We start from the raw sequence: 21,206 nt of genomic DNA, 5'->3' as shown, positions 1-21,206 counted from the left end.
TAAATGGGTAGACGAAAACCAAGTGGTCACTGCCAATTAGCCAAATGGGAAAATTCCTACTTGGCCCCTGTTCCAAAGCAGGTGACCCAATCCAAAGCAAGGTCAAAGCAGCAGCACCTAAAATTAGGGAGGGAGGGAGGGTGTTCGGCAGTGCGAAGCAAGTGCCCCCAGTTATGCTGCTGCTTTTGTAGGCCCCAGGAATCGTGCCAACTGCCCCGATTGGCCCAAACAGCCTGGGCCCAAACAGCACAATCCTGGGGCCCAACAGTTAAGGCTTGGGTCATGCCTGGCAACAACTCTCCTAGGGGACCATGCGCAACCAGGACCCTCATTAAGGAGGATCCCATATACAATGCATTCAAGGAATTCATAATTGGGCTTTCTTTGCAGTGAACATTTTGAACAGGCATTGAAGAATTTCATCTTTCCAAAGGACTTTGCTACTTAATATATAGAGGGACTATTGTTGGTGTTTTAGGTTGTTCTGTATTTGGATAGCATTTTATATATCTTGTGAACTGGTTTGTAGAGCCTGATTATCAAAAATCAGATTAAAGTGTTTTTCGTACACACACACACACACACACACACACACACACACACACACACACACTTGTATTGTAGTAACCATGCATTGAGCATTATATAACTTTTTTTAAAAAATAAATGAATAAATTACAGATCAATGTAGATCGAGCCTTGGTCAAAGCCTAGATCATCAACGAATCAACCTGATTCAATTCTGGTTTGGAATGAATCCTGTAGGGAACATATACTAGAAGCTTTCACTTTGCCTGCAATTGCCACATTGGTGAGCCCTACCACACATGCAGTCTCTTGACTTCAGTTTCCTTGGGGATTAAAGTCCTGCCATTTAAAATATAAGGCACTTCATTAAAAAGAAAGAAAAAGAAGAAATCAGGTATTCAGCCTTAAACTGCATGTATTTAAGCCAATGCAGTTTATGTATTTTTATCTCCCATCAACATTTGTTCTCTTCAGCAAAGTTTATATTTTGAAAACGTAACTTCATTTTCCTGCTGCTTATCCCTAAGTACATATTAACAAGATGAGAACTCCAGGAAGATTTTAGCTTCCCTTGATTGTACTACAGAAGATATTGTCTGTGCTATTGAGCTATAAAGATACATTTTAAGTCATGTATCCTTCTCTACAGAAAGTTTCTATTTCCAATTGTGTGAAGGATATTCTAACATCTAATATTTCCTAACCATCCTGCATTCAGTTTTCTTGCAGGATTTTTTTGTGACTTTTAGTTGCTCTTCATAAAAGTATTGTGCTATTTTTACCCTTGATTGTTTTTTTTTAAAATGCAATGACATTTTTCTTTTTCTTTTTCAGAATTTTCATGTGATTTTTTAAATATATGTACCGAGAAATTTTAAAGACTAGGGATATTATTTGTGCCTTATATGTGACTGTGGCTACTAAATTCTGCACAGATGACCAGCACTTGAGGAAACAGACAGTGGCTGGAATGGATCTTACATAAATGGCAGGTAAATCCCATGGGTGGCTTTGCATGGTCAAATTTTCATCATATTTACAAGTGGACAATGTCTAAAAGTAGAAGGTATCCATTTTGCCAAGTTCTCACAATGGGCAGATAAAATTGTTAATTAAACCATATAACAGCAGTATAACTGTATATTTCAGGGGTGACACTGAAATAATTTAGCAGTAGTAGTAGTGCCCCACCCATCAGACTGGGCTGCCCCAACTACTCTGAGCAGCTCCCGGCATATCCAAATCATAATCAAACATTAAGTGTTTTAAACTCCTCTATACAGTGCTGCTTTCAGATGTCTTCTAAAAGTTGTATAGTTACTTATCTCCTTGACATCTGATGGGAGGGCATTCCACAGAGTGGGTGCTACTACCCAGAAGGTTCAATAGGACACACTCCTAGGTAACTGTGTATAGCATGGTAGCCTGAACGTGTTTCCATTTTTCTATGGACAGAATTAGATGTCAGGGGAAGATGTCAATTGAAGCTTAGGCTTCACCCCAACATGTAAATGTTCCGTCCCAGAAAAACATTCCTGTTGGTTCTGTGCTTACTTTAAAGAAAGTATTGTGGATTATGAAAGGGAATATTTAAGTGTTTTTAAAAGTCTGCTTTGTTGATTTTGTTTGGTGTACTTTAATAAACTGTTTTGCGAAGAACTTATTTTCTTAAAAATCAGCTTTGAAAACTGTTGAATAAATAAATTCCACTGTATGGGACCCCACCTGTAGTCTGAAGTGGTATAATTTGAAAGTAAGCTTCATCTATTCTATTGTGTTCTTTGTTATAATTTAGGCTAGCATTAGTGGAGAAAAGTCACTAAAAAATAACCCATTCATTATCAGACTGCAAGCACAATGCTGACAAATACTGTATCTAAGAAATACAAAGAATACAACTGTTATAAGCATGTAAATATCTGTTGCTAAATGTTACTCATCATCTTATTTCATCCAGTGAAAGGAATCATGGAGTTGATGTAAAGCTAGGACCTCAATCTCTTTTCCTAAGGCAATTGAATGAATTTTTTCTCCTTATAATTCCCCTTATATAGGGAAGCATTTAATGTTTAATAGACTATTGCATTTAATATTTTGTTGGAAGCCACCCAGAGTGGCTGGGGAAATCCAGCCAGACGGGCCGGGTATGTATGTATGTATGTATGTATGTATGTATGTATGTATGTATAATATACCGTAATATAATATAATATAATATAATTACAGAAAATGGGTATTCAACATGTGATGGATTGATAAATGGATTAAAGAAGAAACCATACAAAGCACTATTGTGTCTACTGGATAGATTAATTGTTCCAGGGTAGGTTTTCAAAGCCAAAAAAATTCACTTGTATCCTGTGGCACCTAGGAATATAGGATTGTTCCATCTAGCTCAGTATGCATGCAGTGACAGGCAATGGTTTCCTGGCGTTTCAGACATGGGATGTTCCCAGACCAACGTGCAGATCCTGGAGACTGAAGCTGGTACCTTCTTTGTGCAAAACAGATGCTCTACCTTCCTTGAGTCATCTCAAACATTGATGGCAGATTAATGTTGGACAATCTCTTTGGCACTGCAATGACTATGATAAAGCCATGCCAGTGTGCAGATTGCTGTATTAAATTGCCAATAATTAAAATAATAATAAAATCTTCCCCACAATAGAAACAAAAATCCACAAAATTTATTAAGTAACCATTAGTCAGTATGATGTCTAACATCACAATCATATGCATGTCATGAATCCTACTGATGTCTATGAAACTTAACCCTAGGTAGGAATCCAGCTTTAATCTTGTGAATATATCTACTTCTATTTGCCCTGCTCTAATTTTAAAAATGCATTATTACTAATACTGGTAGTGGTGGTAGAGACAGCAGCATCAGCATGGAATATGTTCACAGTGGTCTGATAGAAATGGCTTCTTTGTCCCTGTAGGGTATCTGCTGCACCCCTGTTACATATGAATATTCAGCCTCAATACTAAAAGAGATGGGGAAGGCTACACAAGTACAAATATGTCAGAGCTTCCACAGATTATTGGATAGGGACCAACATTTGTGCTACTTAATTCTGTTGAGTTCCATACTGATCACCCAAAAGGCAGGTTGGTGCAATTGTGGAAAGGTATATCTTTCTCATACTCAAATACTGTATGTTTTTCCCCAATGACATTGAACTCATGTAGGCAATGTGTACCAAGCATTTGTTTGTTTGTATAAGACACTTCTCAAATGCCTTTTGTCACCCTGCCAATATATAAAAGCCCTTAATATGATTTGGCTTAGGGATATCTACACTCTATGGCATGTTTATGTGTTCGCCAATGTTAACTCTGCATAATTATCTCTTTCATCTGAGATATTTAAAAATACATATACACAACTGCATTCCCATGCTATTTGAATGTATTTTCTCTTTTTAAAGACACCTATTTCTAAACAGAGGGTTTAGAAATTCATGTCCATTATTCCAATGGGTTTACTTTGTGTAGAACTAACCCCGGTGGCAACCCTTATTTCGTCTGCTGAGCAGGGTCAAAAAGCAAAGTTCCACAAAGAAAAAATAATACAAAACAAGTTTTATAGAGACTGTACAGAGATTGTATTGTGAGTTTGAATCATAACTACTCATTTGTCAGGAGAGTTGTGAATATTTAGAAATGTGAAGATGAATTTTGAAAAGTTTGTTGAATAGATTTGTCTTTATATCCTTCTGTGGTTTAAGAACAATAAAACACAACTTACTAGACAGGTCAGATATGAGAAAAGTTGGGTGTGTTTAGGGATTGATTGGGATAGCAGTAAAACTAAGCACTATTGCAATTGCAGCCCAATATTTTCCTATGGGACCAAGGAGCTGCCTCACACTAGTGCAGCACAATGACTGCAAGTCATCAGACAATTTTGAGTCAATACTACTAATATTATACAGGGATCTGTAGCTGAAATAGGACCAAAAGCAGCTGATTAGGAGTAAGATGCTGATTGTTATAGCTAATTCATTCCCTTTCTATGGGCATCAAGCACCAACTGGCTTTTCTAAGGGTGTAAATATTGGTGCATTGATGAACCTTTCTGCTGCACCAAAGAGCAGAAGAAGCAGTCAGATATTTTAGTGAAATGCCTAAGGCTATGAAGAGATTATGAAAGCTTTAAGATACATCTGCAAAATACCAAGCAAAATCACGGGAAGCCTTGATGAGGCTTTACCCTCACATTTGTGAAGGTCTTTAAACTGTATAGACTTGGTAGCATATCCCTAATTTTCCTCCTGTTCTTGTTTACATGTGAGGAGATTGAATACCCAAATAGAGCTACAGTCCCTGCAGGAAGTGATGTCCCTACTTTATTTTAAATAAGACATTTTAGCAGGGATAAGCTTGCCAAAAAAAGGGATTGGAATACACAAGGTTACTAGATGTTACTGTTGCAGAAGTGCATTAGAGAGAGAGTTGTTGTTATAAATTGCATTTATTAAATTATATTATTAAATAGAAACATATTCTTGTTATTGTTAATTGAATTGATTAGTTGTTTTATTTTTTTAGGGCAACCCAAAGTGACTTATATCCAACCAACCAACCAACCAAACAAACAAACAAACAAACAAGCAAACAAACAAACAGACAGACAAATAGGTCCACATAGATATTTTTTTAAAAAAAAAACAAGAGGAAAAAGACATACATCCCACCCACTTCTAAAAGGACACAAATAGTTAAAGGCTAAAAGCCTTTTTAGAGTGGAAAGTTTTTCTGTGGTGTCCCTGGGGAGAACTTTCTACAAATGGGGAGCCACCACAGAAGAGGCCCAGTCTCATGTTCCTCTCATGGGAGAGGCACATGAAGAAGGGCCTCTGGTTATGATCACAGAGTCTTAGGAGTGGGGAGAGGTAGTCCTTAGGTATTGCTGTCCTGAGCTATTTGGAACTTTGATCTATTAAAAAAACAAAATTCTGTTCAATACCCCATAGATTGATAAAGTATAGAGCTGACTAAGTTATACATGAGCTTGTAGTATGATAAGTAAAGATGACAGCCAGGACCGTTAGAAGCCACCAGAAATTGCTTAGAAATATGCAGTAGGAACCAGAAGCAGTGAAAAAGAAATGACTTGGGCCAGTCGGACCACAAGCTCTCAAGAAATACGAGTTGTGTGATATCAACCTGGTTAGGTGTGTTGCATTGAAAATAGCATTTCCCGTCATCACAGTTACTTTTATCATTGCAGATGGTATCTGATGAGAAAGATGCGGAGACAGAATTGGACATCAGTGAATGAATTCATTCTTCTTGGCTTCACCACTCACCCCACATTGCAGCAAGTCCTCTTGGTGCTCTGCTTGGCTGTAGCTTTGGCTACCATGTTTGGAAACAGCCTCATCATCTATTTGGTGTGGGTTGACTCACGCCTACACACAGCCATGTACTTTTTCATTGGTAACCTCTCTTTTCTGGACATGCTCTTCACAGTGATAACTGTCCCTCAAATGCTTGTCCACCTGGTCTCTGGGATAAATATCATTACCTTCAACAGATGCATGGCCCAACTCAACTTGACTCTGTCCTGTGGGATGACTGAGTGCTTCATCCTGGCTTTCATGGCATATGACCGCTATGTAGCCATATGTCGCCCTTTGAGATACCCCACTATCATGAGAATGCAAATGTGCATGAAGATGGCAGGGATCTGCTGGGTCAGTGCCTTCATCAATGCTGCAGCACTGACAGCCATCACAGTAAGCTTCCCTTTCTGTGGACCCAACCAGATCAATCATTTCTATTGTGAGTTGCCGGCCATGCTTAAGTTGGCCTGCATGGACACCTATTTGGCAGAGGTCGTAATATTTGCCCTGAGTGTAATTGTGCTCATGTTGCCTTTCACCTTCATAGTGATCTCCTACATCCACATTGCCAGGGTGGTGATCAGCATGCATTCAGCAAAGGGACGGCAACGAGCTTTCTCCACCTGTGCTACCCACCTCACTGTTGTCACATTGTTCTACAGCACCATTGGCTTCACTTACTTGCAGCCCCGGTCCAACCGTGTGGCTGACCAGGAAAAGAGAGCCTCAGTTTTCTATGCTCTGGTCTCCCCCATGCTGAACCCAATCATTTATAGTCTGAGAAATAAGGACGTTAAGGGAGCTTTGGCCAAAGCAATGGGGAAAGTCAGCTGAGTCTCTTCAATATTACAACTTGGTATTCAGCTTATGCATTCCGTGTAGAAAACCCCTTAATCCAAATACTCCTGGAATTTATTCCATTTGATCCTCTCCCAGTAAACCACAAAATCTTTAACGGGTATCATCTGTGCTTATTTCTTCAAACTCTGTTTTAGTCTGCAGGTCTATGCCACATACTTATTATAGTGATTATTAGTCACCCTCTCCTTTGTCAGTCATGGATCGCCCAATAACTGCTGCTCGCTACAGAATGCAGGGGCAGGGACGCTGGGTGATGAGCACTGCACAAACTGGAAACACTCCAGAGCCATAACAATGAGCAGGAGGATCCCTCTTCTTCAAAAAATTATTAAAATTTGGACTAAGAAACAGGTGTGTTCTGGAAAGAAGGGGATAAAAAAGACCTGCTAAATAAATCAGTCACTGGGTGCCAAGACTTTGATCTGAAAGGGACTTTCATCGTTGTACTTCAATTTAAGTGCGGTGAGCGGCTGTTTCTTTTTCTACATTTCTACATTTGCTACTTCATGATTTGGCAAACCTCACTAAGAAAGAATCCATTATCTAAATGGAATGCAGAAGAAACTGTAAAACTAGAGAATTTGACGCTTGGCTGTGCGGTCCTCTGTGGAGAGCCCCAATTAGAACTGGCAAAAACAAGATCAGATACCGTATGTCACAGGCTGTGGTGCAGGAGAAAAAGAAACAACCTCCCCTCATGGGGGGCTGAAGACAATTGATGGATTATAATTGGGGAATATTTCACACACAAAACTGCATTTTCCTGCATAGATTATTGTTATATATGGATTAATGTGAAAGGGGGGTGAATTTTTTATCTTTGCGAGCTTCCCCTAGAGCCTGGGGGGGGGGGAGAGCAAGCTTGACTTCTAGAGGAAACAAATAATTACTGATTGTGAAATATACCCTATGGCACTGTTTTTCTATGGAAGACTCATATTTGGAACATCAGCTTGTTAAAAGACCTGAAAATTGCTGCGCCATGAATCTTATTAAATGAAGGAGAGCTGGAAGAGAGCCCAGACCCTTGAAGATGAGACTGTGGAATGAAAGGGGGGGGGCTGCGCTGAAAATCAATTGACGGATAACAACACAAAATAAAATGCCTCTTAGACATATAGATTCATTAAACAGATGGAAAGTCATACACCAGTGATTGTGATGATAAGACAATGGGTTAAGATCCGAATTATGAAACCGGGGGGGGGGGGCAGAGAAGGAAGGAGGAACAAGTGAAAGAAACTATCTCCCAACAGCCAGAACATGGGGAGCCCTCTTTAAAAATTTAATTTGGAATGCATAACTGCTTTATTGTTTGTATTATGATGTGGCAAGATTTGATTTGAGTTGTTATCAATTGGAATGTTATTAATTGAAGATTAATAAAAATATTTTATATAAAATTAGTCACTCTCTCCTTGGTAACTGTGCTAACTTTAGATCTGGCTGGGAAATTATGGGTTATTTGGACCTGTAAAATAATTCTCAGCACATCACTAAAACACAGTTTGCACAATATTTCAGGAAAGTCAAGATAATTAGAACAAGGCAGTGTGCAATCCACAGTGCAATCCAACCATCTTCCCCTTAATATTGATGGCTACTGAGTACTTAGGATACTATGTTGTCGCCTGCCAGCAGAGATACATTGTTTTGATTGAACTACAAATCCCATCTTTTCCCACCAGCAATGCCTCTGTGGGAAATGGCAACACATGAATAGTTAGAAAGAAAGAGTCAGTTGAAAGTTGCAGTGATTTGAACCAAATATAAAGCAGCAAGTTGGGAGAAGGCAGAGGCAAGAGCAATGCCTGATGTCTGTTTGAAACCAAGGCTGTGGCTATGGGAGAAACAACACCCTTTCGGAGTGGTGATGCTGTGAACCCCTCTGCCATAGGCTCAGAATGTATATATGTGTAAATAAACCACATATATTAAATACATTCTCCACTGTGCCTCATTCCTGAAGGAAACATGAACCCTGGGTATGTCCCTGGAATCCCTGGAATCTCACACCACACATTGCTTATATCAAGTCCCATTTTGGGTGAAAGATTCCTGCCTGTATTTCAGGGAGTTGGACTACATGACCCTTGTGCTTCCTTGCAACTATACAATTCTATGACTGCATTATATCAACATCATGCTTTCCAATGGGTTCAGATGTTAACATTGAATTGCCAGTCATTGTGTGGACTCATTAAGAGTTGTGCATGATATGTTAATCAGCCTCCAGCCTCCCAAAGGCAAGAGCAGATAGAGCTTATATTTGACTTTGAACTTGCATCAGTTAAATATCTGATTACCATTAAACATCTTTTAATGCTGCTATATAAATTCTTACAAATGGTTCTTTAGCTATCTATGGGGATGTTTTTCCTTACTGCTTTAGCCAAGGCTCCTTTGACTTCCTTGTTCCTTAAACTATAGATGATAGGGTTAAGCATTGGAGTGACCACGGCATAGACGAAAGCCAACATCTTGTCTTGGTTGGGTGAAGTGTTTGTTTTGGGGTTCATATAGGCAAATGCAGCTGTTCCATAGCAGAAGGTGACAACAGTCAGGTGAGAGGAACATGTGGAGAAAGCTCTGTGCCGACCTTCTGAAGAGTGGATGCGTAGGATAGCACGGATTATATACACTTAAGAAAGCATTATCAAGATGCAGGGGATGAGTAGCACAATGACCCCTGCCACCATAAGCATGATCTCATTGATAAAGGTATCTGAGCAAGCTAACTTGATAACACCCAGGACTTCACAAGCAAAGTGGTTGATGATGTTGAAAGTGCAGAAGTGAAGGCGCATGGTGAACCCAGTTTGCACTAGAGCATTGAGGAAGCCACCAATCCAGGAAGCTATTGCCAACTGAATACACACTCTCCTATTCATGATGACTTTATAATGCAAGGGATAGCAAACAGCCACATATCTGTCATAAGCCATGGCTGCCAACAGGATAAACTCAATGCTGCCCAAGGTCAAAGAGATACAGAGCTGGGCCATGCATCTGTTGAAGGAGATGGTCTTTGGACTAGTCAGGAAATGAATCAGTAGTTGAGGCACCACACTCGTTGTGTAGCAGATGTCCAGGAAAGAGAGATTGGTCAGGAAGAAGTACATTGGTGTGCTGAGCTGTGAGTCGATACGGATGGCCACAATGATGAGTGTGTTACCTGTCAGGGTGATGAAGTACATGGAGAGAACCACTGCAAAGAGGTGCCTCGATCACTGGAGAATCCCACAAATATGAACTCTTTGATACTGGTCCGGTTGCGTTGTTCCATTATGCAGACAATGTATCTCTGCTGAAGGGGAAAAAATCAGAGGAAGTGGGAAGCATGACTTACACTTTGTGGTTTGAGGTGTCACAGCCCCTTTGCTCCTCTTCTAAACATTAATGATGGACACAGACATAACATTTTAGGAGCAGTCTAGGTATTTGGAAAGTATTGTCACTGTGATGAAATGCTTGCAACAGTACCAGGAGAGTGTAGGAATGGGGGAGAAATTCATTTTGGTTCAATTTAGTGCTCATCTTAATGAAAACAGTTGAACTCATCTAATTTACAGTTCCCAAGACAACTTGCAAAAAGAAACACAACTATCCTTCAATCACATCCCTGAATTTTGTAATGTAGTTCTACATTCTACTTTAAAAACAAAACAAAAAATAGTGTATATGTCAGGGAAAACCATGCATAATTTAAAGCAAATAACACAAAAGACCATAACAGAGAAAAGTGCTTCTGAAATGTTTATATTAGACAAAATGCCAATTTTAGGAGAAATTTGTACATAAATGTTATGTTTTGTGGGAACTTCCCACCCTCAACCCCCCCAAAAGAAATGGAAACTATTATGGAAATGTAGTGAGTTTAATTTCATATTGAGAAAATTAGACATTCAGATCAATAGATTTGATCAAGCCTGGCGAAGAGTTACAAATTGTAGGAGGGACCATGTGCTTTCATATGCTGCTAAACGGACAGCCCAGCAAGTTTCTCCAGTCTTATTAGGGTGTTTACAAACATGCAAATTTTAGACCAATAATCAAAATACAAATACAAAATACAGATGAAATAGCTATAAGCAACACAGTAAGGATTCTTTTAAAAAGTAACAAGAAAGAGAGAGAGAATGATGCATCTATATAATGATTAGTGTTATATGACAAGGGGGGGGGATGTCATTCCTGAGTCCTTTCCCATTTGCTGGGTCCTGTTCCCAGTACGGGTTAAAAGCTGATGGGAGATTCCATTACTAACTTGGCAATTGTAAGGTAATGGTCATAGCTTGCCATTTAACCACCTGATTCATCAGCAATGAGTCTAGACAATGGTTGTGAATCACCAATTTTTACATTTTTGTATGTGCAGTAAGCCACCCAGAGTGGCTGGGGAAACCCGGCCAGATGGGCAGGGCATTATTATTATTATTATTATTATTATTATTATTATTATTATTATTAAAACATCACAGCCTTTGCTGTTCCTCATTCCAAAGAATGTGGACCCTGGGTAAGCCCCTTTACCCTTGGAGTCTCTCACCTATCAGAGCCTGGGGTTGAGTGTAACAGTAGAATGGACAAGGATGAGGGAAGGTGGGTGTAAATATCAAAGGATCAATTCAGCAAAAACAAACACACACACGAAATTAACTGTAGTCCACAAAGGCTTATGACATAGGAGATTGGTTCAACCAATAATGGATACATCCATGAAAACTAAACCAATGCCAACAGATGATTCAGCCAAGCTAAATGAAGTGTGTGTGAGTGTGTGGGGGAGCATTACTGTGTGTGGCCATTTTAGGAATAATGTTCTTTACTTGCCAATGCTGTCAGACACCTCAGGTTACCTCCTTCTGAATTGGCAAAAAGAGCAATAAAGGAGGAAAAAACCTTTATTCCTGCAATTGCTCCTGTGAGGAACTACTAAGCATATAGGTGCACACAAACCTAGGTGTGGAACAGGAACTATGAATGAATAAATGAATCTTTATTTGCATCAGCCATTGGCTATAGCAATAAAACAACAATATGATATACAAAGAATAAAAATAAAAAGTCAATCATATAAAATACATTTTAGGGTTTTGAATCAATAGACAAATAGTGGATCTTATTCTGATTGCCCCATCTAAAAATCTTGCAACCTTTGCTGTCACCTGCTCATCTTGATCTGCCAGGAGAAAGGACACTGGGGCAGTGGTTGGGTGACCCGGAATGGACAATAAAAGAGGGTTGAGGAACTACTAAGCATATAGGTGCACATAAACCTAGATGTGGAACAGGAACTATTGTTATTAATTATTAAGAATAAAGTTTCATTGGATAACCCCCATCTCTGCCCCCACTGCTTACCTCATCTGGTGTGTATTGCTCCAGCAAATGGAAGTCTTATAAGAAACATGGATTTTCCAAGAAGACACTGTAAACAATTATTGAGTTCAGGTTCAGCCTACAGTTCCAAATCCCCATTGGGCAATTAATCAAGACAACACTTTTTTAAAGTTTTGAGGTTAGAGCTTTCAGCATCCAAAGCCTTTGAAAATAATTTGAGGCTGTACCAGTCCATCAGTTCATAGGATCACTTGCAATATATGATGTAACCAGGTGATCCTCAACTAAGTCAGGCTCAAAGTAAACCCATTGACATAAATGGACTCAAGAATACTATTTTGGTTCAATTCAAAATAAAGAAAGAATTGAGGGCTAGAAAAGGAAGGGGCTTGGGGAGGGGAGGGAGAGAGGCAGATCAGAGTGGGTTTCTTAGGGTGTGAACCTGAGGAACAGGGAAAACCTTCCAGGTAGGAAATGGGGGAATTAAACTCTTGGTATGTGTATGGAAGATTGAGGTGAAGATAGATAGATAGATAGATAGATAGATAGATAGATAGATAGATAGATAGATAGATAGAGATAATTGTGTTGTATGAGGATCATAAGTATTGCATTATATACTTTTTCTATACTTTTTGACGTATTGCTTTAATTATGTTTCTATAAAAGAGCTTGGATTTTATTGCGTGTGTGTGTGTGCAGACTGGATATTACTTTTCAGTTATCCAGTCTCCCTCATGGAAGGTCCTGCAAGCACCCGAAGCAGTGATAGTTGTGATTCAGGTAATAATATTTATTTATTCATTTCATAAAATTTATAGACTGCTTGATTGTAAAAACAAACTAACCCTCAAAACATTCTACAAAAGGAAAAAAGAGAAAAATTACAGCTATACTTTAAAACATATAGAAGTTACAATACTGAAATAGATTTAAATTATATAAGAAATATATAATGCACCACAGTACATATGACAAGAGAAAGGATTTAGAAAAGCAAGAGAAAAACACACACATCAGAATCCTCCAGTAGGATGCTCAATTTTTCACCCTATTTTAAAAACATTGTTTTGGATTTTCTGGGGCATTAAGCTACGAGTCAGTCTGCCAACAGACTTCCTAAAAGACTCCTTCACTTCTCTGTTCCTGAGACTGTATATCAGTGGATTGACCAGAGGGGTCAGAATGGTATAAAAAGCAGAGAAGACTTTGTTTAGCTTTCTCATATTTTCTGTATTGGGCAGCACGTAGACTATGATTAGGGTGCCATAATAAATTGTAACCACGGCTAGGTGAGATGAGCATGTGGAGAAGGCCTTTTTCCTTCCAGTCGCAGATGGGATTCTCAAAATAGTGGTGATGATGAACATATATGATGTCAAAGTCAATAGAAAAGGGGGAAGGATGTAAATGACTGAAAATATGAAACCCATCAATTCAAATTTTTGTGCTTCAGTGCAAGCAATTCTTGCTACTGGGGTAAAGTCACAAAAGAAATGTTCAATTTCATTGGGGCCACAGAACGTCAACCTTGTCATTGGGTACATCATTATTGACATTGCTAGAAACCCATTAATCCAAGACCCAGCTGCCATGAGAAGGCAGAGCCTGTTGTTCATTAGGGTTGCATAATGCAGGGGCTTACATATTGCTATGTATCTGTCGTAAGACATCATAGCTAGGAGACTGCATTCAGTAACTATCAGAGAACTAAAGAAATAGAATTGTGTGATGCAGCCAGGGATGGAAATAGCTCTGTCTGCAGTCAGGGAACTGACAAGGACCTTGGGCAAGATGGTTGAAGTGTAGAAGGTCTCCAAGCAAGACAGGTTTGCCAGGAAAAAGTACATAGGAGTATGGAGGTTGTGGTTTGTCACAACTAATCCAACAATGAGGATGTTCCCTGTCATTGTAAGGATGTATATAGTTAGAAACAAGATGAAGAGGACAATCTGTAGGTCTTGAAAATCCCCAAATCCCTGCAGAATCAATTCTGTGATGATGGTTTGATTTCTCCATTCTGCCATTGTCATCTTTTGAATCTAGGGGGAAATGTAATAAAATTCACTGAATTATTAACCATTGTTAACTGCTGCATACAGTACAATCACTATTAAGTACGGCTTTGCTAGGGAGTACATAGGTGATTCTCTTTTGCCAGATCTTTCCATATCTTATGTGTATTTTTTGAGACACATTGATCTGAAGGTTTAGTGTTACACATTTCACAATAGCATTACTCTTAAGTCAAAAGTCAGTGTATGCTTTTGTAATGGATATATATGTGTTTATTATTAAAGTGCAAGGTTAACTTCCATTAATGGTGGTTTTCCTATATGGACCAATGCAAAAAACAAGTGTATGAGAATAACTTGCATTTCTACATCCCACATCATTCCATGATTATTGAGTAGGAACATTGTTTGTTGTCAGTGTTAATAAATGCAAAGAACAAGTACCTTAGTTTTGTATTCCAACTTGAATGAATCAATAAAAACGTTGATACAAAAATAGAAGAGTGGAAAGGGGATAGAAAGGAAGATATCTGTACAACTGCATGTGCAGTCTCTTCAGCTTAAGGCCACAATCCTACATGCATTTACCTAAGAGTAAGCCTTATTGAACTCAATAGATCTTACTTCTTAGTAGGTGTTTAGAGGATTGTAGTTGATGTAGTTCTGGTGAAGTTCAATAATTTAATTCAAGGAAATAAAAAAAAATATCCTTCCAGCAGCACCTTAGAGACCAACTAAGTTTGTCATAGGTATGAGCTTTTGTGTGCATGCACACCTCTTCAGATACACTGAAGCAGAAGTCCTCAGATGCTTATATAGTCAGATGGTGGGGAGGGTATTACTCAGAAGGGTGGAGGGAGTGGGTGATTGACAGACTGATAGCTGTTGATGACCGTTAACGACTGCAAATGGTCTACAGGAAAAAGCAAAGGGTGAGAATTCATTCCAGCTTATCATGTATAATGAGATAAGAATCCAGTCGTTAATGGTTGCAGTCGTTAACGGTCATCAACAGCTATCAGTCTGCCAATCACCCACTCCCTCCACCCGTCAGACCAACACGGCTACCTACCTGTAATTAATTCAAGGAGTTAAACTAATCTTAGTTGTTTTTCTTTCTAGCAGTCAATGACAGCTGTCCTTAATTGAATATACGTGGTGAGTGTATTAGTTTATAGTCTCACCATTATTTGATCTCCCACATCTCATCTTTCTTTAGTTATGCCCCTGTGACAGATATCAGATGGCCCAGATAAATGAGTAAATACAAGTAGGCAATAAAAAGAGAACTAACGTATCTAAAGAGAGCCAGAGGCAACCCATATAACCATAATATTATACAGTTGGAAATCATTCCAAGGATCATCTTGCATTGATCACCCTGCAATCACAGCTAGGGAATCCCTGACTGATGTCCATTCAACTAATGACCCTCTGGGATCCTCAGGTGAAGAAGCTTTGGGTCTCTGTTTTTGGGTGATGTTCAGTTGCATATTGATAAATTTAGTTTGGGCAATTAAAGTTGATCGGGAGTTATTGTGCAAGAAACCGACATCACCAAAAGATCAGATAAGGAAAGTGAAAGGAAAACATGTGGGATAACATTTTATCCATCAGCTTACTCCCTTGAAAACAAGAAGCAGATTCTCTGGAAGCCAGGCATGTATCCTTGGAACCTTACAAGGTCCTGCAGTGAGAACTGGTGGTGATGTACCGGTAGTAGTCAGAATGTCAGACTAGGAGACCAGGGTTCAAATCCCTCATTGAGCCATAAGCATGTTCTGTTACTTATCAGCTTGTCATGCAATTGTATAGAAAATAGCCCCAGGAATGTGGAGGCTAGTCACCCTGCTGGCTTCCCACCTTCTAGTGAAAGGCTATCACTCAGATACAGAAGTCCTGGCCTCTTTTCCTCATTGGTTTTGTTTTCCCTCCCCCATGAGCAGTGTTTCTTACCTGTATAGTCCTTTATCTCATTCTGTTCAGTGATATGCTTGAAGTGCAGAATATGGAGCATAGATTGACCTTCTGCTCTTCTTCATGCTCCCTGTATTTTTTCATCTCTCTTTCTGGTTCTGATATTTGCATCTTTGAGTTCTGCATAGATTTCATCTGTACATATGAGCCCTTACAGTAAGGAGACCTTATGTTCTGAGGACCAACCCCCATACCACTTCCACTTGTTTCCATGTATCCATCTAAATTAATGTCCCTTAGAGATAAGTGTCTCCTATGTCTCATTTAAAGGAAGAACTAAGTCTCCTGGGGTCACATTCAAATTCATTTTTTTACCTTCACGGAATGCAATGTTTTTGATTAGGTACATCCACAAAGGTAAGAAAAGAAGAGTCATTCTATTACCTGGAGAGGTCACTTCCTGGTTCTCGTACATATTCCTGCATAGTTATTCTAAGCACAGCCATGTTTTGTTTCCTTAAATAATCGTTTAGGCATTCCCACTGTTTTTTTATTATATCTCTAGGTTTTTTCCGTACCAAGTCTGTTAATTTGGCTAATTCTAGGTATTCGCAAAGTTTATCAATCCATTCTCCTCTCGTTGGTATTCTTGGCTCTTTCCAGGTTTTCGCAATTAACGTCCTTGCCACTGTTGTTGCATATAAATATATAACTTCCTTATCTCGGGGTATATCATTATTCATGATCCCTAATAAATATGCTTCTGCTTTCTTACTGTACAAGATTGTGATTAATTTTTGAATTTCCTGGTGGATCATCTCCCAAAATGTTTTTATTTTTGGGCATGACCACCACATATGGTACATCGTCCCGATAGCCTGTTAACATTTCCAACACTTGTTGGTATTGCTTTTGTTTATTTTTCCTATCCTGACTGGGGTCATGTACCACCTATAGTGCATTTTCATAAAGTTCTCCTTCAAGGTATAGCAAGCTGTAAAGTTAATTTGGTTTCCCCAGAATTTTTTCCACTTTTTATATTCTATCGGGTATCCTAGATCTTGTTCCCATTTTACAATGTATTTATTTTTTGTTTCCTGTTCCCTTTCCTGTTCATTTAACAATATATACATTTTCGAGAGAATCTTTTCTTTGCTGTTAAGAACTTCTTCCTCAAATCTCGTTTTTGTTTCTCTAAACCCCCTTGTCTTAATATCTTTTTCAAACGTTGCCTTTAATTGAAAAAAATTCGAGCCAAGATATTCCTTTGGTTTTAAGTTCTTTATATCCTTTAAGTTTAATGGTTCCATTGATGTTTTCTGTGATTTCTCTGTAAGTGGGCCATTTTTCTTTCATGTAACATCTCAATGTGGCATTTGCTTCCACTGGTGAGGCCCACCAGGGGGTTCCCTCAATAATTTTTTCTTTTGTTCTGTTCCACACCTCCCATAGGGCCCTTCTTATAATATGGTTTTGAAATTCTTTGTTTTTCTTTCCTTTATCATATAGCAAGCATCCATGCCACCCAGAAATTTTATTTACGCCCTCTAATTCCAAAATATCCGGTTTTTTTAACGTCAGCCAATCTTTTATCCAAACCCAGCAAGCTGCCTCAAAATATTTCGTCATGTCCGGTAAGGCGAATCCCCCCCTCTCTCTTGGATTCATTAATATCTCCATTTTCATCCTTGCCCTTCTCCCCTGCCAGATGAAATCTGTCAAATCTTTTTGCCACTCTTTTAAGTATTTTGTTCCAATTATGATGGGGATGTTTTGAAATAAGAATATTTTTTTTTGGTAAAATTACCATTTTGATCATGGATACCCTGCCCCAGATGGATAAATTCACGTGTTTCCATTTTGTCAAATTTTTCTTTACTTCCCTCCACTTCTCAATGTAGTTATCCTTTAATAAATTTGTGCTTTTATTTGTTATTTGAATACCTAAATAATTCACTTTGTTTTCTATTTTTATCCTGGTTGTTTTTGCCAAATCTTCTATACCTTTTTCTCTCATGTTTTTCGTTAACATTTTCGATTTGTCCTTGTTTAACATAGCTGCCAAGTTATCCCTTTTTTAAAGGGATATTCCCTTATGCTGAATAGGCTTCCTCGTGAGAAAAGGGAAAACTTGGCAGCTATGTTGTTCAATCTAAATCCCGACACCTCACCAAACCTCCCCATCTCCTTTAATCCTTCCATAATTCCTTCCTTCGGGTTTTCAGTCATTATAATTAAATCATCGGCAAAAGCCTTAGCTTTAAAGCAATAGACTCCTGACTTTATTCCTTTAATCATTTTGTTTTTCCTAATTGCCACCAGCAGAGTCTCCAAGATCATAATGAAAGGGGGGACAGAGGGCAACCTTGCCTTGTTCCTCTCCCTATACAGAATTCTTCCGTGATTTCATTGTTTACAATCAATTTCGCCCTTTGTTCTCTATAAATTGCTTTAATTCCGTTTAGAAATCTCTGGCCCAATTTTAAATTTTCACAGGTTCTTATCATAAAGTCCCATGAGACACAATCAAAAGCCTTTTCCGCGTCTGCTAATAGCATCGCGGTTTCCATGCTTGGTTTTAAATCTAAATATTCTATCAAATCTATAATTACCCTGATGTTATCTTTTATTTGTCTTCCGGGCAGGAAGCCTGCTTGATCTTTTCCAATTATTCTATTTAGCACACTTTTCAATCGATTTGCTAATACCCCAGTGAATATTTTATATTCTATATTAAGTAAGGATATGGGTCTATAATTCTTAATTAATTCCATATTTGAACCTCCTTTGGGTATTAATGTTATTAGGGCTTCCTGCCATGATTTCAGTATTAATCCTTTTTCTAAAATTTCATTCATTATTTTTTTTAATCTCGGGGTTATCAGTTCTTCTACTACTTTGTAATATTTGACTGAGAGTCCATCGGGCCCCGGCGATTTTCCTTCTACCATTTTCTTTATAATTATTTTAATTTCTTCCTCTTGAATTTCCGCATTTAGATATTGATATTCTGCTTCGTTAATTTCTGGTAATTTGTTTTCAGACAAGTATATCCTTCCTCTTTGTAAAGCCTCTTATAATAATCTATAAAGCTTTCTTTAATTTGTTGTGGATCTGTTATTTCTTTGTCCTCCACCATTATTTTATTTATTATTCTATCCTTTTGTTTTTCTTTAATTAACCACACCAACATCATGCCAGGCTTGTTGGCCTGTTCAAAGTACCTTTGTTTTGTCCACATAATCTTGTTTTTTACTTCAGTATTTACTATTTCTGAGAGGTGATTTTGCAATCTCTTTATATGTTGTCTTAGTTCCTCATTTCCTGGGTTTTTAGTTAGTTCTTTCTCTCTCTCCCTTATCTGCTTATTCATTTCCATTATGCTTTTTTCTTTCTCTTTTTTTTACCCTTTTCATTTGTTGAATACTAAAACCTCTCATGTAGGCTTTACTTGCCTCCCATATTATTCTCCTGTCTGTATCCTGACTTTCATTTATTTCAAATAATTCTTTCAGAGCTTCTTTTGCTTTCTTTACCCTCTGTTCATCTCTCCATATCTCGTCATTTAATCTCCACCTTCCTTTTGTCTTGTGCCCAAAACTCAATTGAATCGATACCGGATTATGATCTGACATGGATCTATTTTGTATCTCTGCTTTCTCTAAATTTAACATTAATCTTTTTGTTAGCCATATTGAATCTATTCTTCCCCCTGATTTCTTAGCATCAGAATAATGTGTAATATCTATTGCTGTGGGGGTTTTGAATCTCCAGGTGTCGTACAATTCAAGGTTTTCTACTAAATGAAAAAAGGAAAAAGGCAGTTTACCCGAGTTATTAATTTTGTCTTTTGGTGTTCTGTCCAGTTCCGTGGAAATTACCCCATTCATATCACCCATCAATATCATATTCTCTCCCATATAATCCCACATCATCTCTTCAAGGCTTTTGAAAAATTCGTCTTTTCTGTTATTAGGGGCATAGATCCCTATTACAATCACTTTCCCCACCCTTGTACAGATTTCCGCTCCTACCACTCTACCTTCTTCATCACTAAATAACATCCGCGGTTTCAGAGTTGAATTAATATATAATACCACCCTCTCTTTTTTTCCTTGCCTGCTGACGAATTCTAGTCCCAATCTATTGTTTTTTAACACTCTCACGTGATTCTTGCTTATATGCGTTTCTTGCAAACACATTATATCCCATTTCTTCTTCTTCAGTAGATATTCTATTTTGTTTCTTTTAAATTTCCCATTCAGTCCGTTCACATTCCATGATACACTCTTCATCCTTATACAGTACCTTTATTATATTATTAAAATCTTAACTTCCTGGTTCTCATGGAGAAGCTATTTTCAATGGAGCCCAATGACAAAAGTACACAACTGTATTGAGGCAGCAGTGAGTGTCAAATTTTTGCACCTCTAATAATTTTGCACCTGGGGCAACCTCCACTATGGTCCCCCTCACCCTATGCTGCTGCTGGAGGGTGCCATTCAGCCTGCCAGAACATGTGGGGATAATGTTGCCCAACAGGGCTTTGGTGTGCAGATAAGGTTCATACACCCAGGATGCCCACAGCATAGAGGGAGACACCTTAACAAACCTAGCTTCATGAACATGCAGCCCTGGTGATGAGAGGGATAGAATCCCCCCCCCCATTTATTAGAATTCACTGGCCCAGGTGTGTTTTATTTGGTTACAGTGGTACCTTGGTTTTAGAACATAAACCATTCCGGAAGACTGTTCGAGTTCTGAAATGTTCAAAAACCAAAAACTCAACAGCCAACAGCTAGGCCTCAGGATCTTGCACTCAGCGGAAGCCACATGGCATGTTCAACTTCTCAGGTGTGTTCGAAAACCAAAGCATTTACTTCTGGGTTTACAGAGTTCATAAACCAAAATGTTCATAGAATCATAGAGTTGGAAGGGACCACAAGGGCCATCCAGTCCAATCCCCTGCCAAGCAGGAAACACCATCAAAACATTCCTGACATATGGCTGAAAAGCCTCCACTTAAAGTCCTCCAAAGAAGGAGACTCCACCACACTCCTTGGCAGCAAACTCCTTCGTTAATGGAGACATTAAAAAACCGAGGTTCAACTGTATTTTGGTTTAATTAGTTTGTTTTGCAGGTCCTCTGGTTTGCGATATTTTATTAAGTATAACATGTTTGCACAAAATA

General features: G+C 38.5%; 2 protein-coding genes and 1 pseudogene across 2 annotated transcripts; 1 reads left to right on the top strand and 2 right to left on the bottom strand.

The window, feature by feature from the left end:
• The first annotated feature begins 5,783 nt into the window (after positions 1-5,783).
• Positions 5,784-6,713, top strand: LOC132593123 (olfactory receptor 2D2-like). Its single transcript, XM_060282137.1, has one exon. It carries the CDS (start codon positions 5,784-5,786, stop codon positions 6,711-6,713), a length of 930 nt encoding a protein of 309 aa, XP_060138120.1.
• Positions 6,714-9,094: 2,381 nt separating this feature from the next.
• On the bottom strand, positions 9,095-10,026 carry LOC118094528 (olfactory receptor 2F1-like; annotated as a pseudogene).
• Positions 10,027-13,129: 3,103 nt separating this feature from the next.
• On the bottom strand, positions 13,130-14,116 carry LOC118094527 (olfactory receptor 6F1-like). The gene has a single exon (XM_035135043.2). The coding sequence runs from the start codon at positions 14,114-14,116 to the stop codon at positions 13,130-13,132; it is 987 nt and encodes a 328-aa protein (XP_034990934.1).
• Positions 14,117-21,206: the final 7,090 nt, after the last annotated feature.

Source organism: Zootoca vivipara, chromosome 13 (assembly GCF_963506605.1).
Source record: "Zootoca vivipara chromosome 13, rZooViv1.1, whole genome shotgun sequence".
NCBI lineage: Eukaryota > Metazoa > Chordata > Lepidosauria > Squamata > Lacertidae > Zootoca > Zootoca vivipara.
The sequence above is the reverse complement of the archived record's forward strand: the minus strand, read 5'-3'. Positions and strand labels throughout refer to the sequence as shown.